Here is a 20,269-nt window from a genome sequence, read left to right as displayed (position 1 = left end):
TTATGTCTAACACAATCAAGGCTTTGACTGAAAGGGTGTGTTTCTCTTTAAGGAATCAAGCTTGACATGCAGAGCCAATAAAAGCCCTTGGGGAGAACTGGCCTCATGTCTTGTCTACCCAGTCCCCGCACAGGGTTCCTAACCTGTGGTCAGTAAAGAACGTCACTTTGTTTTTTTTTTTTTCAGGTAGCGTCTCGCTCTGTCACCCATGCTGGAGTGCAGTGGCTCCATCAGCTCACTGCAATCTCCACCTCCCAGGTTCAAGCAATTCTCCTGCCTCAGCCTCCCAAGTAGCTGGGATTACAGTTGTGTACCACCACACCCAGCTAATTTTTGTATTTTTAGTAGAGATGAGGGGTTTCACGATGCTGGCCAGGATAGTCTTGATCTCTTCACCTTGTGATCTGCCCGCCTCGGCCTCCCAAAGTGTTGGGATTGTAGGTGTGAGCCACCGTGCCAGCCTAAGAATGTCACTTTCTAATAGGCCAGGAGCTCAGGACCTCAAAGAGAAGAGGATTACCCAACTTACAGATATTTGAGGATACAATCCCATGGCTGGGCTTGGCTTTAAAGGTCTTATCTGAAATTCCTTGTGGAATAGTGTTTCATCAAAGCCAATCCAAAAGTCCTAAGCAGGAATAACCATTCTTGCTGCACTTTATGCAAATAATCAGGCCAAGTATAAGACTAAAGTTTATTCTATGAACACCACACACAGTTCTATAATAATTTGTTTTTACCAAAAATAAGGACTGGAGAGAGAAATTGTTCTCCAAAGCTTATCATACATTTGTTATTAAATCCTAGTCTCATTGTTTTTAAGCTTTTTGCCTTTATTTTAATTTTTATTTTATTTATTTTTATTTTTATTTTATTTATTTTTATTTATTTATTTTTTTGAGACGGAGTTTCACTCTTGTTGCCCAGGCTGGAGTGCAAAGACGCGATCTCGGCTCACTGCAACCTCCGCCTCTTGGGTTCAAGCAATTCTCCTGTATCAGGCTCCTGAGTAGCTGGGATTACAGGCATCTGCCACCACGCCTGGCTATTTTTGTATTTTTAGTAGAGATGGGGTTTCATCATATTGGTCAGGCTGGTCTCAAACTCCTGACCTCAGGTGATCCGCCCACCTCGGCCTCCCAAAGTGCTGGGATTACAGGCTTGAGCCACCACACCCGGCCGCTTTTTGCCTACATTTTAAATTAACCCTGCTTATTCCTGTGGATCAAGTGGTGATCTCCTGCAGCTTGGAAGAAACAAAAAGGGATGGGTAACGTAAAAATCTGGATCAACATGCTAGTTCTGGGCAATTATCCTGCAAATTCTGCCAGGTAATGAAAGTGAGTAGGGTGCCCATAACCCAGAGGTTTCTTTGTTTGGGAAAATAAAACCAAGGAACTTCATAGACCCCCAGAGGGAAATTCTGTATCTTGGCAAGTAAAATTTTAGATGAAAATTATTTACTACACCACACTGATGGGAATTGCTACACTCACTCGACTATTTGCAATAGGGTTACAGGTACTTAAAGATCAAATCAAAATTATTGACAGGCTGAGGGAAAAATGGAGACTTCAGCCCCAGGTGGCTACAATCCATGCATTCCAGTCTTCTTTATGGAATTGGTTAACCCCTTTATTAAGCTCTCTCTTGCTTATATGTCTTGTATTAATATTTGAACCCTGTATTCTCAATACTGTAACTCAAATTGTTTCCTCTCACCTAGAAGCAATCCAACTCCAAATGCTGCTGCAGACTGAACCATGCATGGACACGCCATTCTTCTGAGGACCCTTATCGACCCCAGGAGGGGCCCTAGCTGCTGTTCCCCATTCAACACCCCTTTTCAGCAGGAAGTAGCCAGAAATAGTTGTCGCCCAAAACCCCCTAACAGCAGTTAGGGTGACCTCTCCACAGGGGAGAATGTTATAGGAGTTATTAATAAATTATTTTAGGCAGAGAGACAGGAAAAGGGGTCCTTGGGAAGTTTTCGTTGCTTTTAAAGCAGCTCCAGAAACGTTTCTTGTCTAGCAGGAAAGACAGGGCTCTTAGACCCGGGCAGGCAACCTTTGATATGCAAATGAAGGCCATTAGAAACTGAGTCCACCCAAACATGGTGATTCCCACCCTCTTTTTCTTGCCCTTGCCCCGACATGTGCCTGGCAACATGGTCACCCCCACACATCCCCACGTGTGTAAAACATCATGGCGCCCTGCATTTGCATATTAAAAGGCTAGGGTGGAAGGGCCAGATTTTTCAGGGGCTTCGTGAATGACATGCCTGATCAAACCAATCCACTGAGCCCTATGCAAATCAGACACCACCTCCTCCAGCCTCCTCATATAAGCAGCCACTTTTCTGCCCCACACAGGGTTTCCTCTTGACTTTGGAGGCCCTTTCCTTTCTGTCTCTGTATGGGGGAGCTTCTTCCTTCTTTCTTGCCTATTAAACTTTCTGCTCCTTAAAACAAAACAAAACAAAACCCAATTAAAAAATGGAAAAAGACTTTGAACAGACATTTATTCAAAGAAGATAAACAGTAAGCACATGAAAATATGCTCAACATCATTATTCATCAGGGAAATGCAAATCAAACCACAGTGAGATACCACTTCACACTACTAGGATGGCTAGAATAAAAAAGATAGACAATAACTAGTGTTAAAAAGGATGTGGAAAATTTGGAACTCTAATACATTGCTGGCAGAAATGTAAAATAGTATAGACACTTTGGGAAACAGTTTAGAAATTCCTCAAAAAGTTAAACATGGCTGGGCGCAGTGGCTCATGCCTGTAATCTCAACACTTTGGGAGGCTGAGGTGGGTGGATCACCTGAGGTTGGGAGTTCGAGACCATCCTGGCCAACAGGGTGAAACCCCATCTCTACTGAAAATAACAAAAATTAGCCGGGCGTGGTGGCACGCACCTGTAGTCCCAGCTACTCAGGAGACTCAGGCAGGAGAATTGCTTGAACCGGGAGGTGGAGGTTGCAGTGAGGCGAGATCACACCACTGTACTCCAGCCTGGGCGACAGAGCAAGAATCTGTCTCAAAAAAAATGAAAAAAATGTTAAACATATAGTTACCACATGGTCCAACAATTCTATTTCAAAGTATATGCCTAAGATAAATAAAAAATATATGTGTACATGAAACTTGTACATGATGGTTCTCAGCATTATTCATAACAGCCAAAAAGTGGAAACAACCCAAATGTCCATGAACTGGTTAAAATAGAAATAAAAATTTGCCGGGTGCGGTGGCTCACGCCTGTAATCCCAGCACTTTGAGAGGCCGAGGCAGGTGGATCACGAGGCCAGGAGTTTGAGACCAGCCTGACCAACATGGTGCAACCCCATCTCTACTAAAAATACAAAAATTGCCAGCCGTGGTAGCGTGCGCCTATAATCCCAGCTACTCAGGAAGCTGAGGCAGGAGAATTGGTTGAACCCGGGAGGCGGAGGATGCAGTGAGCTGAGATCTCGCCATCGCACTCCAGCCTGGGCAACAGAGTGAGACTCCATCTCAAAAAATAAAAAATAAAAAATAAAATAAAATGTTGTATATTCATACAATGCACTGTTATTCAACAATAAAAAGAAGTACTAATACATGCTGCAATGTGAATAAACCTTGAAAATACTATGCTAAGTGAAAGAAGCCACTCATAAAAGACCATAGATTATATGATTCCACTTATAAGAAATGCCCAGAATAGGCCAAGGCAGGCAGATCACTTGAGCTCAGGAGTTCAAGACCAGCCTGGGCAACACAGTGAAACCCTGATTCCACAAAACATACAAAAATTAGCCAGACCTGGTGGTGTGTGCCCATAGTCCCAGCTACTGAGGAGGCTGAGGTGGGAGGATTGCTTGAGCCCAGGAGGTAGAAGTTGCAATGAGCCAAGATGACACCACTACACTCCAGCCTGGGTGACAAAGTGAGACCCTGTCTCAAAAAAAAAAAAAAAAAAAAGAGTAATGCCCGGAATAGGCAAATCTATAGAGACAGAAAGTAGGCTAGCAATTGCCAGGGAAAGAGTGAAAATTTACTGCTAATGGGTATGGGGTTTCTTTTTGGAGTAATGAAAATGTTCTAGGCTGGGCACAGTGGCTCACGCCTGTAATCCCAGCACTTTGGGAGGCCGAGGCGGGCAGATCACGAGGTCAGGAGATCAAGACCAGCCTGGCTAACACGGTGAAACCCTATCTCTACTAAAAATACCAAAAATTAGCCAGGTGTGGTGGCAGGCGCCTGTAGTCCCAGCTACTCAGGAGGCTGAGGCAGGAGAACGGCGTGAATCCGGGAAACGGAGGTTGCAGTGAGCCGAGATCAAACCATTGCACTCCAGCCTGGGCAACACAGCGAGACTCCATCTCAAAAAAAAAAAGAAAAGAAAATATTCTCAAATTCAACAGTGGTGAAGGTTGCACTCTAAACTGTGTACTTTTAAATGGTTACTCCCCCCCGCTCCCACTTTATTTTGAGAGAGAGTTTAGCTCTTGTTGCCCAGGCTGGAATGCAATGGCACAATCTTGGCTCACCACAATATCTGCCTCCTGGGTTCAAGCGATTCTCCTGCCTCAGCCTCCCGAGTAGCTGGGATTACAGGCATGTGCCACCACGCTCGGCTAATATTGTATTTTTAGTATAGACGCGGTTTCTCCATGTTGGTCAGGCTGGTCTCAAACTCCCAACCTCAGGTGATCCACGTGCCTCAGCCTCCAAAGTGCTGGGATTACAGGAGTAAGCCACCACGATCGGCCTATATTTATGGTATGTTAATCAAATACCAATTTTTTTTTTTTTTTTTTTGAGACAGAGATTCGCTCTTGTTGCCAGGCTGAAGTGCGGTGGCACAATCTCAGCTCACTGCAACCTCTGCCTTCTGGGTTCAGGTGATTCTCCTGCCTCAGCCTCCCGAGTAGCTGGGATTACAGGCATGCAACACTACACCCAGCTAATTTTATATTTTTAGTAGAGATTTTTATATTTTAGTAGAGATGGGGTTTCTCCATGTTGGTCAGGTTGGTCTCTAACTCCTGACCTCAGGTGATCTGCCCCCCTCGGCTTCCCAAAGTGCTGGGATTACAGGCGTGAGCCACTGCACTCAGCCTTATATATCAATTTTTAAAAAACATATATACCAATGCTTATAGCAACTCTATAATCACTAAAAAATGGAAAAAATCTAAATATCCTTCAATGAATGGACAAAAAAATTATGGTACATTTGTATAATGTAACACCACTCAGTAATAAAATGAAGTAAACTATAGATACACATGACAAATTAGATGAATCTCAAAAGTATTATGCTGTGTGAAAAAATCAATCTCAAAATATTATTTTGTGATTCCATTTATATGGCATTCCTGAAACGACAAAACTATATTGACGGAGAACAGGTCAGTGGTTCCAGAGATTGGAATACGGTTGTATCCTAATCAGCTGGGGAGGCTGTAACCACAAAGGGATAGCATGGGTGAAATTTTGTGGGGTAATGGAACTGTTATGTATCCCGATTGTGTATACATGTGTTAAAATTCATAAAATGAACACCAAAGCCCAGACACGGTGGCTCACACCTGTAATCACAGCACTTTGGGAGGCCCAGGAGGGAGGATGGCTTGATGCCAGGAGTTTGAGACCAGCCTGGCCATCATAAGAAGACTTCATTTCTACAAAAATAAAAATAAAAAAGTTAGCCAGTCATGGTACCACTCAACTGTGGTCATAGCTACTCAGGAGGCTCAAGCAGGAGGATCACCTGAGCCCAGGAGTTTGAAGCTGCTGTGAGCTATAATCACACCATTGCACTCCAGCCTGGGTGACAGAGCAAGACCCTTTCTCCAAAAAGAAATAAATTAAAATAAATAATAAAAAATTAAAAGGACACCAAAAAGTCTATTTTATTTGTATACCAATTTTAAAAATAAAATTAAAAAGATATCCTACTAGATATATTCATTACTCAGCAGTTGTTATAAAAGACAAGACTGCACTAGAGATCTTAGGAGGAGGACATGAATTTAAGGATCACTACTTTCAGACAACTGGTTCCAGAAATGTACTTGAATGTAGCAAATTCCTCTACCCAAATCTGTTCCAAATACAATTGACAGTCTTTTGGGTCTTAATATATTTATTACTTTAAAGCAAGTTATTCCTTACTATCTTGAGCTACTGACTTACCATATAAAATAAAGTGAATGAGTTAAAACCTTAGTAGTCATTCAGGCATGCATTCCAGGAGCCAAGACCGGAAAAAAAAGACATGTCTTAGATAATACATGGGAAATTACCTTGTGTATTGTGGAATCCAAAAATGCTAGGTATTTTTATTTGGAATTATTACATTTTCTATGCATTTGCGGGCCTAATTTTAATTTTATGGGAGACAGACCTACAGAATTTTACAGCTTGAGAGGACTTAATATTCATCCATTCACTTCATTTTGCAAATTGAGGGAACTAAGGCGCATAGGTGCTTTGGAACTTGTCTGAAATCACACAGCTATTTAAGGATATAATAGAAACTAGAATTCCATTCTCTTCACTCTAATTCTCTTTCCACTTTGCCTCAAATGACTTGTGGAGCCATAATCTAAATAAGTAGCCTGAAATATAACAGGAGATCTCTGTAAAGATAATCTTATATTGGGGATCAACCTTAGAGGCTACATTGTTATTATATCAGACTCTTCTGCTTCGAGATTATATTCCAGGGACATAACTGAACTTATGGAAATGAAGTGATAAAGGTATTCTACAGTGCTTCATAGGCAAGGGTCAGTGAGCCCACCGCATTCAGCATCTACAACCTAAGCTGGACATTTTTGGCTGTCTTCAGCATCCGTATAACTGTCTACCTGTCCCTAAATATAACGTTAAACTGTTTTTGATAAGCTCCTTTTTCTTTTTCTTTCTTTCTTTTTTTTTTTGAGACAGAGTTTCACTCTTGTTGCCCAGGCTAGAGTGCAACGGTGTGATCTTGGCTCACTGCAACTTCCACCTCCAGGGTTCAAGTGATTCTCCTGCCTCAGCCTCCCAAGTAGCTGGGATTACAGGTGCCCACCACACGCCCAGCTAGTTTTTTGTATTTTTAGTTGAGATGGGGTTTCTCCATATTGGTCAGGCTGGTCTCGAACTCCTGACCTCAGGTGATCCACCCGCCTTGGCCTCCCAAAGTGCTGGGATTACAGGCGTGAGACATCGTGCCCGGCATAAGCTCCTTTTTCTATTATTTCCAGATACTGGTAATCCACCAAAAAGTTTGATTTTATTCCAACTGCTTATTTTCATGGGAAACAGTGCTTTATGTTCAGGTCTTATGAGGGGATGGAGGAATCCAGGTGTATTAGTCCATTCTCACGCTGCTATAAGGACGTATCTGAGACTAGGTAATTTATAAAAAAAAAAAAAAGAGGTTTAATTGATCATAGTTCTGCATGGCTGGGGAGGTCTCAGGAAACTTTTAGTCATGGTGGAAGGCACCTCTTCACATGGTGGCAGGAGAGAGAATGAGTGCCAAGCGAAGGGGGAAGCCCCTTATAAAACCATCAAATCTCATGAGAACTCACTCACTATCCTGAGAACAGGCATGGCAGAAACCGCCCCCAGGATTCAGTTATCTCCATCTGGTACTGCCCTTGACACATGCGGATTATTACAATTCAAGGTGAGATTTGGGTGGGGACACAGCGCCAAACCACATCACCAAGGTTTCATTAGACGTGCCCAATCACTCTATTAAGCAAGGCAGTAGAGCACAGTGGTTAAGTACACTAGCTTCCGGCATAAGAATCCTCGCTCTACTACTTAATAGTTGTATGCTTGTTACCTCTCTGGGCCTCACTTTCCTCATTTGCCTGTTGCAGTGATTAAATGTGTTAATATATATAAAGCACTCAGCACAGTACCTGGATCATAATAAGCATTCAATAAATGTTACTCCTTTTCATTAACGCTCTCAGAAGTTCTACATTACTCTAGAAAACAACTCCATATGGGCATATTTACTCACAGATCCCCAGCACCTACAACAATGCCTAACATATGGAAGATGGTTAGTAAGTATTATATGAATAAATATTATCTAATTAACAAGACTGCTTTGGTGTTATCCCCTCTTTCAAAAAAACTGTATTACTGGGAAATACAATGTTCCATATGGGACACTGGAAATACCCTGTAAAAAATCTGCATTCTCTCACCCTCATAACAATGGCAATTTTACCTGCCTGAGATGTCCCATTTGCAGGATTCCAGTGAGTCAGGGGCAAGAGAGGTAGATAAAATAAGTTTTCAAGGGGGAAAGAGATTCCTGGGTTGATCAAACAGTGGGGGAGAAAATCAGGAGGGAATAACTTGACACAACCATATTTGAACATTTACTGAGCATCTACTATGTGCCATGAACTATCTCAAACAGGAAATTCAACTCTAAACAAGACAGCTACCAGGCGCGGTGGCTCATGCCTATAATCCCAGCACTTTGGGAGTCCAAGGCAGGCAGATCATGAGGTCAGGAGTTTGAGACCAGCCTGGCCAACATGGTGAAACCCCGTCTTTACTAATAAAACAAAAATTAGCTGGGTGTGGTGGTCACCTGTAATCCCAGCTACTCGGGAGGCTGAGGCAGGAGAATTGCTTGAACCTGGGAGGCGGAGGTTGCAGTGAGCCGAGATTGCGCCACTGCACTCCAGCCTGGGGACAGAGCAACACTCCGTCTCAAAAAAACATAAATAAAAAATAAACAAGACATCCTTACCCCCAGGAGCTCAGTCTAGTAGAATGCTACACAATACACTATATGTCCTACAAAAAAAATGAGAAGAGCCACAGATGTCCAGAAAGGGCAAAACTATCTCTACTTGGGGAATTACAAAACTGTCATTTGGGCTGGGTCTTGATGTATGAGGAGAGTTTCCCCAGCAAAAAGAAGGAAGGATATTTTAGGTAAAAGAGAACAAGCATTCATGAACAGATGAGTGAGGGAGTCTGGCAAGGTCAGGGGACAGGAAAAAAAAACTTGTGCCACAAGCTTAAAAGGAGACCTAACTTGTCAAACGTCCTTCATCCTTAAAGGAAATTTTATCAAGAGTTACAGCTTTGACTAATCCAGTGCGAATGACTATGCATCAGTGCCTATGCAAAAAGAAACAATCTCACATATATTTCCTTCGCAATCTGCCCTCTCCCCTTCCCACAGTACTCTGCCCACACCCAGGGCCAGAGTAACTAAGTTGCCTTTGTTGTTGTTTTAATAAACACCATTAGCACTCCTTAGCAAGTCTGCACCAGCCACTGGTCCCCAAAGCCAGCTGCCAGATGCAGCAGTTCATGCTCCCTCCTCACCAGTCCCCACCTTCAGCTGCCTCTCAGTGAGTGATTCAAGAGCTTTTACCACTTTTCCCCAGTGCTTGATCAAGGGTCACCTCCCGGTTTAGCTTTGCTTTTATTCTGCTTCAACTGGACACACCCTCCCTACCCACAGGTAGGATTTTTACCAGTCCAGCACATCTAGAAAGATCCCATGGAATGCCGTGAAAGGAATGGTAGAGCGAAACCATGCTCCTTGCTCTCCCAACAATGGTAGTCCAGTGCTACGTTTCTAACAAACTTGACTTGGGAGTGGGGAGCTGTTTGCTAAGTTCTATTCCTTCTATTCCCCTTCTTCCTTGATCTCATTCTATATATAAAAGAGTGAAATCTAGCTCTTGCTCCAAGAGGTAAGATTACTTCTCTAAACCTAAAACGAATTTGATGACCAAGCGCCTTGTGCCCACTTCTAAACAAATCTTTGTGATAAAGCACTTAATGAAACATTGACCCCTTATAGAGTGCAGCAAGCCTTCAATTTGCTCACAGTTGTTTTAAACATTTTTAAAAGTTTAAATGCACATACTTGAGAAAAGCTGCTGCACATACTTGAAAAAGTAGAATTTTGGCAGCACATTTGAGGGGATTAAGCAGCTTAAAATACTACTATATAAGTGAGCAATAATCTCAAGGCAGCCATAGCTATACTGTAATATCCACAATCTTAAGAAAAATGTCCAAACTTGGAAGTAAAGGAAGAAGTTGACTAAATGTCCTTTCAATGTCATACTGGACCATGTTTAACAAGCCCACCCAAGGATCATGGAGTTTGCAGTGAGCCAAGATCATGCCAATGCAATCCAGCCTGGGCAACAAGAGTGAAACTCCATCTCAAAATAAAAAATAACATAACATAACATAAAAATCCAAAAAACGAAAAACCCAACAGGTAGTTTTGTTGCTGTTTTTCTGAGACAGTCTCCCTCTGTCACCCAGACTGGTGTGCAGTAGCCTGATCATGGCTCACTGCAGCCTCGACCTCCCATGCTCATACGATCCTCCCACCTTAACCTCCTGAGTAGGTGTGACTAACAGGCACACGCCACCATGCCCAGCTATTTGTTTTTGCAGAGACTGAGGCTCACTTTGTTGCCCAGGCTGGTCTTGAACTCCTGGTGTCAAGCAATCCTCCCACCTGGGCCTCCCAAAGTGCCAGGAATACAGAAATGAGCCACCACACCCAGCCAGATAGTTTAACACCAAAGAGTGATTTGTGATAGTCATTGATAGTTACATACATGTAGACTAGTTTCTACCAGCAAAGTAATGCTCAGAGCTAGAAAGTAGGATATAAGGAATATTCATGAAATATTCCCTGATGTTTTACGAAGGTAAAGAAAAGGCATTAACAGATTAATTCCTTCTTTCAAGTTCTTTCGAGGATTTAATCCAACTGTAAATCTAAAATACCCCCTCCCTTTTTTTTTTTTTTTTTGGAGACGGAGTTTCGTTCTCATCACCCAGGCTGGAGTGCAATGGCACGATCTCAGCTCACTGCAACCTCTGCCTCCTGGATTAAAGCAATTCTCCTGCCTCAGCCTCCTGAGTAGCTGGGATTACAGGTGTGTGCCACCACGCCCAGCTAACTTTGTATTTGGGGTTTCACCATGTTGGCCAGACTGGTCTCGAACTCCTGACCTCAGATGATCCACCCGCCTTGGCCTCCCGAAGTGCTAGGATTACAGGCATGATCTACCGCACCTGGCCTAAAATACACTTTTAAAAAAAGCTAATTTAAAAGCTTTAAATAGTACACATTAATACAAAGAAGTAAACATTCAAATGTGAAAATCCAAATAATGAGTAATGACTTTAAATTACCTGGTTAAAATCAACAAAAAGCAAGATTACTCTACAATTATCTAGCACATCGTGTAATACTAACTTCTGATTGCAGATTGCATGACTGCATGTCAGTCACAATCTTTGGTTCCATTCCAAAGCTTTCAATTTCCTCTTGGGGCATCTGACTCACCCTTATCAGTCTCAATGATCTGCAGTAGCAACCTCTACCCCAGCCTCAGCCCCATTGCTAAGGATAGGCACCTCTGCCCAGAAATAGGTGATTTGACGCTGGCCTAGACACCTCACTGCAGTGTTCTTAGGCCTTGGTTCAAATAGAATCACTTGAGACACCGAAAATGAAGCTTCCTTCACTCTGAGGCTGAGTTAGTTGGTCTGAAATGGAGAACAGGAAAATGAGTTTTTAATCTACACATCCCCAGCATGTAATTAATTCTCTTGCAGGTGGTTTTAGGACCGCACTTTGAAAAAATACTGTCTCCTCTCCTTACTAGAAGAAGCTGGTCAATGTTAATAGCATTGGCTTTTGGAAGATTCCTCACTTATAAGAAAAAAAATTGCCCTTTGCCATATAAGTCATATAAACACATTTACTGATTTGTAGGGCAGTACACCAAGGACTGTGGGAGATAAGATAGTGAACAAGACACATTCCTGATCCTCAAAAATCCAGCGGGGAAAATGTTTGCAAGCTCATTAAAATAGAATGGAATGTGTGTTACAGAAGAAATAGTAAATGCTAAGTGCCAAGATGTTAACTCCCTCTGCCATTCTCCTGAAGTGGTGTGCACCCATCTACTTTTATGATTACACATTATGACACTGCATTTTCTATGCCATTCTTCTCCAGGAGACTCTATGTTCAAGGACTGAGATCATGCCTTGTTTATCCCTGAGTTCCCAGTGCCTGATAAATAATAGATGCTCAGTTGAAGAGTCATTCAAGCAAAACCTTCTGCATCATTAAGAAATTAGTTTCTTGAAACCTAACCACATAATTTTACTTTGAGAAGGAACTTAGAGATCATATGGTACTTAAGGAAGGTGGCTTCTAGAGTGTTTATAGGTGACACACAAAAGAACATTTTTAATGTCAATAGTTATGTGTAATATGGGCCTGGTGCAGTATACTTTGGGAGGCTGAGGCAGGAGGATCACTTGAGGACAGGTGTTTGAGATCAGACAGGGCTGTTGTTTAGTGAGACCCATCCCTAAAAAAATTTAAAAATTTGAGGCTAGGCATGGTGGTGTGTCCCTGTAATCCTAGCTACTCAGGAAGCTGAGGCAGGAGCATTACTTGAGCCCAGCAGTTCAGTTTCAGTGAGCTATGATTCATGCCACTGCACTCTAGCCTAGACAACAGAGTGAGACCCCATCTCTAGAAAAATAATCATCATCATTATGTATATATGTATGTGTATAGAAAAATATCTAGGCTGGGCACAGTGGCTCACACCTGTAATCCCAGCACTCTGGGAGGCCAAGGTGGGAAGACTGCTTGAGCCCAGAAGTTTGAGACCAGCCTGGGCAACATGGCAAGATCTCATCTCTACAAAAAATAAAAAAATTAGCTGGGCTTGGTGGCACACTTTACCACACAGGAGGCTGAGGTGGGAGGATTGTTTAAGCCCAGGAGGTTGAGGCTGAAATGAGCTATGATTGGGCCACTGCACTCCAGCCTGGGCAACAGAGCAAGATCCTATTTCAAAAGAAAAAAGAAAAAGAAAAATACCTAGTATAAAGCAGTGCTTTAATAGATTAATGCTTAAAATATGCCTAAATTTGGGCCGGGCGCGGTGGCTCACGCTTGTAATCCCAGCACTTTGGGAGGCCGAGGCGGGCGGATCACGAGGTCAGGAGATCGAGACCACGATGAAACCCCGTCTCTACTAAAAATACAAAAAATTAGCTGGGCGTGGTGGCGGGCGCCTGTAGTCCCAGCTACTTGGAGAGGCTGAGGCAGGAGAATGGCGTGAACCCGGGAGGCGGAGCTTGCAGTGAGCCGAGATTGCGCCACTGCCCTCCAGCCTGGGCGACAGAGCAAGACTCTGTCTCAAAAAAAAAAAATGCCTAAATTTAAGTTTCAAAAAGTAAATGTAAATAGGTGAAATTCTTCTATGCTGTTAGAAATCAGACTAGTGTTTGCCCTTGGTATGGGGGTAAGAGACATTAGAGGAGCTCCTGGGGCATTGGATACGTTTATTTCCTCAGCTGAGTACGGGCTGCATGCATATATTTCGTTTGTAAAAATTTAGCAAGTTGTATTATAATGAGTGAGCTTTTCTGTATTATAAAATAGTTCAGGCCGGACGTGGTGGCTCAAGCCTGTAATCCCAGCACTTTGGGAGGCTGAGGTGGGCAGATCAAGAGTTCAAGACCAGCCTGGCCAACATGGTGAAACCCGTCACTACTAAAAATACAAAGATTAGCTGGGCATGGTGGCGGGCGCCTGTAATCCCAGCTATTCGGGAGGCTGAGGGAGGAGAATTGCTTGAACCCAGGAGGCAGAGATTGTGGTGAGCCAAGATTATGCCACGGCACTCCAGCCTGGCGACAGAGCAAGACTCCATCTCGGGAAAAAAAAAAATGTGGTGTGTGTATATATATATTCCATTTTGTGTGTATATGTGTATATATATATATAAGTGTATATGTATACATATACACACGTATATGTGTATATACACACACACAATGGAATATCATTCAGCCTTAAAAAGTAAGGAAATCCTGTCGCATGCTACAACACAGATGAAACTCGAAGACAGTATGCTAAGTGAAATAAGCCAGTCACAAAAAGACAGACACTGTATGATACCAACTTATATAAGCAATCTAAAGTAGCCAGATTTCACAGAAACAGAAAGTAGAATGGTGGATACCAGGGGCTGGGGGAAACGGCAAATGAAAAGTTAACGAGTTGGCATGGAGTTTCAGATTTGCAAGGTGAAAAAGTTCAGGGGATCTGCTTCACAACAATGTGAATATACTTAATACTGCTGAAAACTGTACCCTAAAAACAGTTAGGATCAGCCAGGCGCAGTGGCTCATGCCTGTAATCCCAGCACTTTGGGGGGCTGAGGCGGGCAGATCACCTGAGGTCGGGAGTTCGAGACCAGCCTGACCAACATGGTGAAAATCTGTCTCTATTAAAAATACAAAATTAGCCAGGCGTGGTGGCGCATGCCTGTAATCCCAGCTACTTGGGAGGCTGAGGCAGGAGAATAGCTTAAACCTGGGAGGTGGAGGTTGTGGTGAGCCAAGATGGCGCCATTGCACTCCAGCCTGGGCAACAAGAATGAAACTAAAAAAAAAAAAAAAAATTGTTAAGATGGTAAATTTTGTGTGTGTGCGTGTTTTTTTTTTTTTTTTTTTTTTTTTTTTTTTTTTTTTTTTTTTTTACCACACACAAAAAGAATATAGCTAAAGAAAAACAGTAAATAAACGGCAGGACATAGATACCAAGAAGATCCTGAGGATAGTACACGAAAGGTCAATTTGGGATGCACCTGCTCAAACTCCTTCATTGTACTAATGGCCACAAATTAGCTGCCTGACCTTGACCTTGCCTGACCTTGCTCCTGCCCTGTTCCTTTATTCTTCCCTTCCCCTAATCCAAGTCCTCAACTCCAGCAGGATATACAGACCTCCCTATCTCTAGCATGGTCTGACCGGCTGCTTCCCCTAACAAGAATGTTCTCCTTTCAGACACCTCTGCCAAATCCTACCTCATCTATGGGAGCTGCCATCTCCACTTGGCTGTTTTTACCACTACTCTTAGCCCTTCACCATATGCTGCCTTGTAACTAAATTGTAAGCCCTTGAAAGAGGCAGATCCTACAGCATTTAATAATTCTAGCCATTGGGCAAGACACTTTTTGGAGCCTTACTTTCTCAAGCCTATAAAAAAGGTGGAGGCGGCCATATGGCTATGACCAGGGCTTGTGAGTCAGATGGCCTCAACTGGTATCCCAGCTCTTCCACTTACTACTTGTGTGCTTTGGGTAAGTTTCATAACCTCTTTGCTTCTCAGTTTCTTCATCTGTATAATGGGGTTTATGATAAATCTCTCAGTATGGCTGGAAAGATGAACCAAGATTATTACCCATGTCTAGTGCCTCCAAAGGCCCCTCTCATGTCAGTGCTTAGTAACCACTAGCCATTATTGGCATTACCCGGACAATGGAGAAGAGACTGGGAGCTTTCTCGTTTGGAAGAACAAGTGAAAGGATAAAGCGGGATGATGGTGGGAGAAATGTGCCCAAAATTCAAGGGGATGGAGAAAGGGGGCCGGGAAGGCCTGTCGGACAAGATTCTCGATGGAGGAGGATGCTGGGAGTGGGCCGGGGGCTTCTGGAGAGGTGAAGGGGCACCCCCGGACTCGGCTGGCGGTTTGGTCGCTTCCCCCGTAACGTTTCTTTGGAAACACGGTGCTTGGAGGAAGAGGACGCCCTAACCGGCCCTGAGCGAAATCAGGCGGGTCGCTGCCTCTCGGTTCGGTTTCCGACAGGTTTCCGGGCAGGTCCTCGCGGCGGGCCCGCTCCTCCTTCCACCTCCCACCTCTCTCACAGCCAGCGGGCGGGGCAGCCCTCGGCCGGCCCCCGGGGTGACCTGGGGGAGCGTTTCTGGGGTCTCCAGCGTGGCACGCGGTCAGTCACTGACTCCAGTGAGCGGCTTCAAGGCCAGGGCTCCGGGGCACTTTATCCCCAACCCCGGCCGGAAGGCCCGCTTCGGCCCGTCGACCTGGGGACCAGGCCTTCGCCCACGGTCGTACCTGACCTACGGCGGCCACCGCTGTTCTTGCCTTTGGTCTGCAGCTCCGTTGGGGCGGCCACTGCCGCCGCCTTGCCCTCGGCGCAGCCCATGTCGCACAAGGCCCTGTGGGAACTGACGGAGCCGAAGGACGCCTGGCGGAGGCCGCGAGCCCCCGAGTTCCCTGCCGGCCGCGGGTCGGAGAACGCGGTGGGCGGGGCGCGCGGTGGGCGGGGCGCGCGGTGATAACCGCGAAGTCATAGCCCGTGTATCTTCTTCAAGGTCGTGAATTTTTTTTAAACAGGAAAGAACGGTCGCTAAAGGTAAATTGGAAAATGCAGAAATGGAAAGGAGAAAAGAGCGCACCACCCCAAATCTTATCCTTCGGCCGGGCGCGGTGGCTTACACCTGTGCACTTTGGGAGGCCAAGGTGGGAGGATTGATCGCTTGAGCCCAGGAGTTCGAGACCATCTTGGGCAATGTAGGGAAACCCTGTTTCTGCAAAAAATAATTTTTAAAAATTTATCCTTCACACAAACTACTTTTGCTGTGTTTACTATTTCTTTCCAGTTTTCCCCCTCTATGCATAGTTTTGCATCCAGCATTTCACTTAATACTAGTACTTTCCATACTATCACATAGTCTTGTAAGCCTCCCAGATAACTACCTGGCTTCCACTCTCACTTCAGTCTTTGCCTCTTTGACCGTAGATGAAGCATACACTGAACATCGTAGTTTTTTTTTAATACACTTTATTTTTTAGCGCAGTCTTAAGTTCACAGCAAAAAGACCATCCTATCTGAACAGAAATCTGGTCACGCCACCCTCAACTCTACCGCCACCCTTTACTTTATTTTGTTTTTACCAACACTGAGAGCCTTCTAACTTGCCCTATATTCTCTGTCACCTGCTCCCACTCCCTCCGCCAGCCTCCCCACAACGCCCTGCCCATGTAAACGCTGCCAAAATAGCACCTTTGCATTTTTTTCTTGTATCTTGGCCTTCAGCTCGGGCCAGGTGGCCTCCCCCACCTCTTGAAGGAAAGCAGGGAAGAAGCAGGGAAATATTAATTTGAATAATTATGATAATGTAATAGTCCACCCAATAGAGCTACTGGACGATTACGTAGCCTATTATTAGATGTTTAGTTTGTTTTTTATTTTTAAAAATTATGAATAAGGCTGCAGGGAACATCTTTGTGTTTATAGTTTGAAGGCTCTCATTACATGTTACCAAAATTGCTTTTTTGGAACTGTGGTTCCCATTTGAACTCCTACTAGTAATGAATGAGAGTGATTTTTTAACACCAAACCACATTGCGGCACATCAGGTGCACAGTCACTGTTCTCTATCAGTGCAGTGCTCTGTTTTTCCTTCTTTCAATTAACTAACATATGGTAAGCATCCAACTTATGCCTGGCTTTGTTCTAGGGTTACAAGGTGACTCAAGTTCCCTGGTCTCAAGGAACTTCCACCCCAGCTGAGATTTAGTGAACTTGTCTGGTCACCAGATGCATGGCAATTGTGTGGGCCCTTTGTTTTCATTTGGGTTTGTGGACAAGCTTATATCCTGCTTCTCTGGAGAGCAGTCCAGAGTCAAAATGCTCTTGGAAAACACTGGGTGTTTATTTGCTTAAACACAGAAAACAAATAAAACTGAACCAAAGGCTTTTTTTTTTTTTTTGGAGATGGAGTCTCACTCTGTCGCCCAGACTGGAGTGCAGTGGCACGATCTCAGCTCACTGCAAGCTCTGTCTCCCAGTTTCACGCTATTCTTCTGCCTCAGCCTCCCTAGTAGCTGGGACTACAGGCATCCACCATCACGCTAATTTTTTTTGTATTTTTAGTAGAGACGGGGTTTCACTGTGTTAGCCAGGATGTTCTCAATCTCCTGACCTTGTGATCCACCTGCCTCGGCCTCCCAAAGTGCTGGGATTACAGGCATGAGCCACTGTGCCCGGCCACCAAAGGCTTTTAATAACAGACATTGCACAAAGCTAAAGTAAATCTCTCTCTCTCTCTCTTTTTTTTTTTTTTTTTTTTTTGAGATGGAGTTTTGCTCTTGTTGCCCGAGCTAGAGTGCAATGGCAAGATCTTGGCTCACTGCAACCTCCGCCTCTCAGGTTCAAGTGATTCTCCTGCCTCAGCCTCCCAAGTAGCTGGGATTACAGGCATCAGCCACCATGCCCGCCTAATTTTTTGTATTTAGTAGAAAAAGGGTTTCACCATGTTGATCAGTCTGGTCTCAAACTCCTGACCTCAGTTGATCCACCTGCCTCAGTCTCCCAAAGTGCTCGGATTACAGGTGTGAGCCACCGTGCCCAGCCCTAAAGTAAATCCTAATAACAACTTCATCCAAGTGTTTGGTGTCTGTAGTAACTAATGCAACTAAGCCAGGACCCTTTAAAAGCAAAGTTTCCTCCCTCTGCGAGCCAGGTCTACAATTCCCTGGTTCCATTGGAATGACTGTTTCAGAGACTTTTTTAATATGCTATTCAATTTATGTTAAAATTACCATTTTATCATCAAAATTCCAGCTGTGGCTGTCATGTCTTTTTCTCTATTTAGTACATATATTTAACTAAAATGATGGCTTTCCTGTTGTTTTAAACACCTAGGCAAAAGTATCTGAGAGTCATGTGCCTACCTCTGTCATCCTATCATATGTATAATAGCCAACAATTTGTTGGGTACTTACGGTGAGCCAGGCATCCTGCTAAGTCCTTTACTGGCATAAAAGTATGCTCATCTCATGTTATTCCTACAAGATCCACATTTAGAAGGGTCTCTTATTATTCCTATTTTACAGAGGAGAATCCTGATGCTCAGGGGATTAATTGCACAGGATCACACAGCTTGATACTGAAATCCAGGTTCCCTAATTTCCAAGCCTCTGCTCTTAACCACTAACCTCTCTTATTACTATGACATCGCACTCCACTAATTCCTATAAATGAAAAGAATGTTTCCCTGGGAACTTTGTTATCAGTTTTTATTTTTATTTATTTATTTTTTTTGAGACAGAGTCTCGCTATGTCACCCAGGCTGGAGTGCAGTGGCGAGATCTTGGCTCACTGCAAGCTCCACCTCCCGGGTTCACACCATTCTCCTGCCTCAGCCACCTGAGTAGCTGGGACTACAGGTGCTCGCCACCACACCCAGCTAATTTTTTTGTATTTTTAGTAGAGACAGGTTTCACCGTGTTAGCCAGGATGGTCTCGATCTCCTGACCTCGTGATCCGCCCGCCTTGCCCTCCCAAAGTGCTGGGATTACAGGCTTGAGCCATTGTGCTCGGCCTAATTTTTTTTTTTTTTTTTTTTTTGAGATGGAGTCTCACTCTGTCACCCAGGCTGGAGTGCAGTGGTGCCGTCTTGGCTCACTGCAACCTCCACCTCCTGGATTCAAGCAGTTCTCCTGCCTCAGCCTCCTGAGTAGCTGGGACTATAGGTGCATGCCACCACACCTGGCTACTTTTTTGTATTTTTAGTAGAGACAGGGTTTCACCACGTTGGCCAGGCTAGTCTTGAACTCCTGACCTTAGGTGATCCACACGCCTTGGCCTCCCAAAGTGCTGGGATTACAAGCATGAGCCACTGCGCCTGGCCATTGAGTTTTAATTTAATTATACATGATTTGTTTAAAGAGCATCAAAAGGGAGGGTATCTCTTTTCTTTTTTTGAAACAGAGTCTCACTCTGTCACCCAGGCTGGAGTGCAGAGGCACACTTTCAGCTCACTGCAACCTCCGTCTCCCGGGTTCAAGCAATTCTCCTGCCTCAGCCTCCCTAGTAGCTGGGATTACAGGTGCATGCCAACACACCCGGCTAATTTTTTTTATTTTTGGTAGAGACGGGGTTTCACCATGTTGGCCAGGCTGGTCTCAAACTCCTGACCTCAGGTGATCCACCCACCTTGGCCTCCCAAAGTGCTGGGATTACAGGCATGAGCCACCATGCCTGGGGGGGCGGGCATCTCTTTTCTACCCAATAATAATTAATTCCCAGTCGTCATCTTACTTGGCCTATCCATGACATATGACCCATGTTTCATAATCTCCTCCTTAGAATGATTGGTTTCCAGGGTACCACACTAACCTAGATTTTCTCCTATTGTGCTGGATGCCCCTCCTCAGTCTCCTTTGCTGGTTCCTCCTCAATTTTCCTGGCACTTAATATTGAAGTGCTGGCTGGGCGCGGTGGCTCATGCCTGTAATCCCAGCACTTTGGGAGGCCAAGGCGGGTGGATCACAAGGTCGGGAGTTCGAGACCATCCTGGCCAAGATGGTGAAACCCGTCTCTACTAAAAATACAAAAAAATTAGCTGGGCGTG

General features: G+C 44.2%; 1 protein-coding gene across 1 annotated transcript in view; it reads right to left on the bottom strand.

Moving 5' to 3' along the window:
• TXNRD1 (thioredoxin reductase 1) overlaps window positions 1–16,066 on the bottom strand; it is a 134,376-nt gene extending 118,310 nt beyond the window's left edge. Inside the window, exon 1 of the mRNA XM_003269948.4 lies at window positions 15,963–16,066. Within this exon, the coding sequence (XP_003269996.1) occupies window positions 15,963–16,053 (91 nt within the window). The 5' untranslated portion in view covers window positions 16,054–16,066. The remainder of the gene's footprint in view (window positions 1–15,962) is intronic.
• Window positions 16,067–20,269: the final 4,203 nt, after the last annotated feature.

The sequence above is a fragment of the Nomascus leucogenys genome, chromosome 10 (genome assembly GCF_006542625.1).
Source record: "Nomascus leucogenys isolate Asia chromosome 10, Asia_NLE_v1, whole genome shotgun sequence".
Taxonomy (NCBI): Eukaryota; Metazoa; Chordata; class Mammalia; order Primates; family Hylobatidae; genus Nomascus; species Nomascus leucogenys.
Note: the sequence above shows the minus strand (reverse complement) of the source record. Positions and strands in the feature narration are given on the sequence as shown.